The 1,112-nt window shown below is 46.0% G+C and overlaps 1 protein-coding gene across 1 annotated transcript in view; it reads right to left on the bottom strand.

Annotated features, from left to right (window-relative positions):
* Positions 1-139, bottom strand: part of SHOX2 (short stature homeobox 2) — a 13,408-nt gene extending 13,269 nt beyond the window's left edge. The window contains exon 1 of the mRNA XM_009995732.1: positions 31-139. Within this exon, the coding sequence (XP_009994034.1) occupies positions 31-139 (109 nt within the window). The remainder of the gene's footprint in view (positions 1-30) is intronic.
* Between the last annotated feature and the right edge of the window lie 973 nt (positions 140-1,112).

The following is a 1,112-nucleotide window of genomic DNA, read 5'->3' as shown; positions in this document are numbered from 1 at the left end:
CAGGGCTGCGCTCCTGCTGCCTCTCGTCACGCTTCCCGCTGGAGACTGACTGGGGACTCGGCGTTTCGTGTCCGTTCCGCGTCTGTTGCTCCCGCAACGTCCCGGCGGGGCCCCGCTGCCCTCCCCCTGCCCTCGGCATCCGCTGTTCAGTTTTATAGAAGGGTCAGAGGAGATTTATCTGCACACAGCGTTGCTTTCTCGGCCCTGGTCCGTGAAAACGTGGGTAAGGAAGGTGCACGGTTTGGTTTCCTGTGTCTCTGCTGTGCTGTTCCTCCCCAGCAGTCATCTGAGGTATTTGCATTTTTGTTTTACTTATTTCATATGCAGAAGAAACTTTTTTTTTCAACAGTTCAGCTGTTCTGAGGCAAATTTTAAACGTGGGATTTTAAGTGGTTTAGCAGGATCCTTGAGCCTATCATTAAGGAAGTTACTTATAACTCGATTTAAAATAAATGCTAAAAGCTGCATCATCACGTTCAGATAAACTTGCTTAATCTGTAAGGATACTCTGACAGCTGGTTACTTGGAGTAAGTGCCCTTAGTGAACTTACTTGACCTTGATCTAAACTAGGAGTGTTTGTTGTTCTCGTTGCCTTAACGTAAGGAAAATGCAGCCATGTGGTGGAAGGGCAGTTTGGAGATGTAAGTTATTGTGTAAGAGGTAGATGAGCATTGTGCTGGAGCTTGAGGCCTTACTTCAAGTCTCCACTTTGCTGTTGGTGTCCTGGACATCCATGTGATGCCTCCTTGAGCTGCCTTTTTCCCCCACACACTTTGAACTGGGACTATTTGAAGCTGAATTAAGGAATGCTGTCATTATAAACAAATGGGTCATGCATGAGTTTGAATTCAGACAAACTTTCTTCTGGTTCAGAATGAATGACTTTGAAAAACGCTGTTAATGTGTTTGTGAAAGGACATCCTTTAACTAGAAAACAATGTTCTGGTATGTTTGGTGTCTGTGGATTCTTCTTCCCATGGGAGACAGTGCAAGAAAGCAACTGGGCTCCTGTGATGCTTTGATCTGTAGCCTTTCTTCTGAGGTGCCCAGTTGTGGAGGATGTGATTCAGGTGTTCTCCTGCAGTTGTCTAGAAACTTGGCTAAGGGAAAG

The sequence above is a fragment of the Chaetura pelagica genome, unplaced genomic scaffold (assembly GCF_000747805.2).
Source record: "Chaetura pelagica isolate M959 unplaced genomic scaffold, ChaPel_1.0 scaffold394, whole genome shotgun sequence".
Taxonomy (NCBI): Eukaryota; Metazoa; Chordata; class Aves; order Apodiformes; family Apodidae; genus Chaetura; species Chaetura pelagica.
The sequence above is the reverse complement of the archived record's forward strand: the minus strand, read 5'-3'. Positions and strand labels throughout refer to the sequence as shown.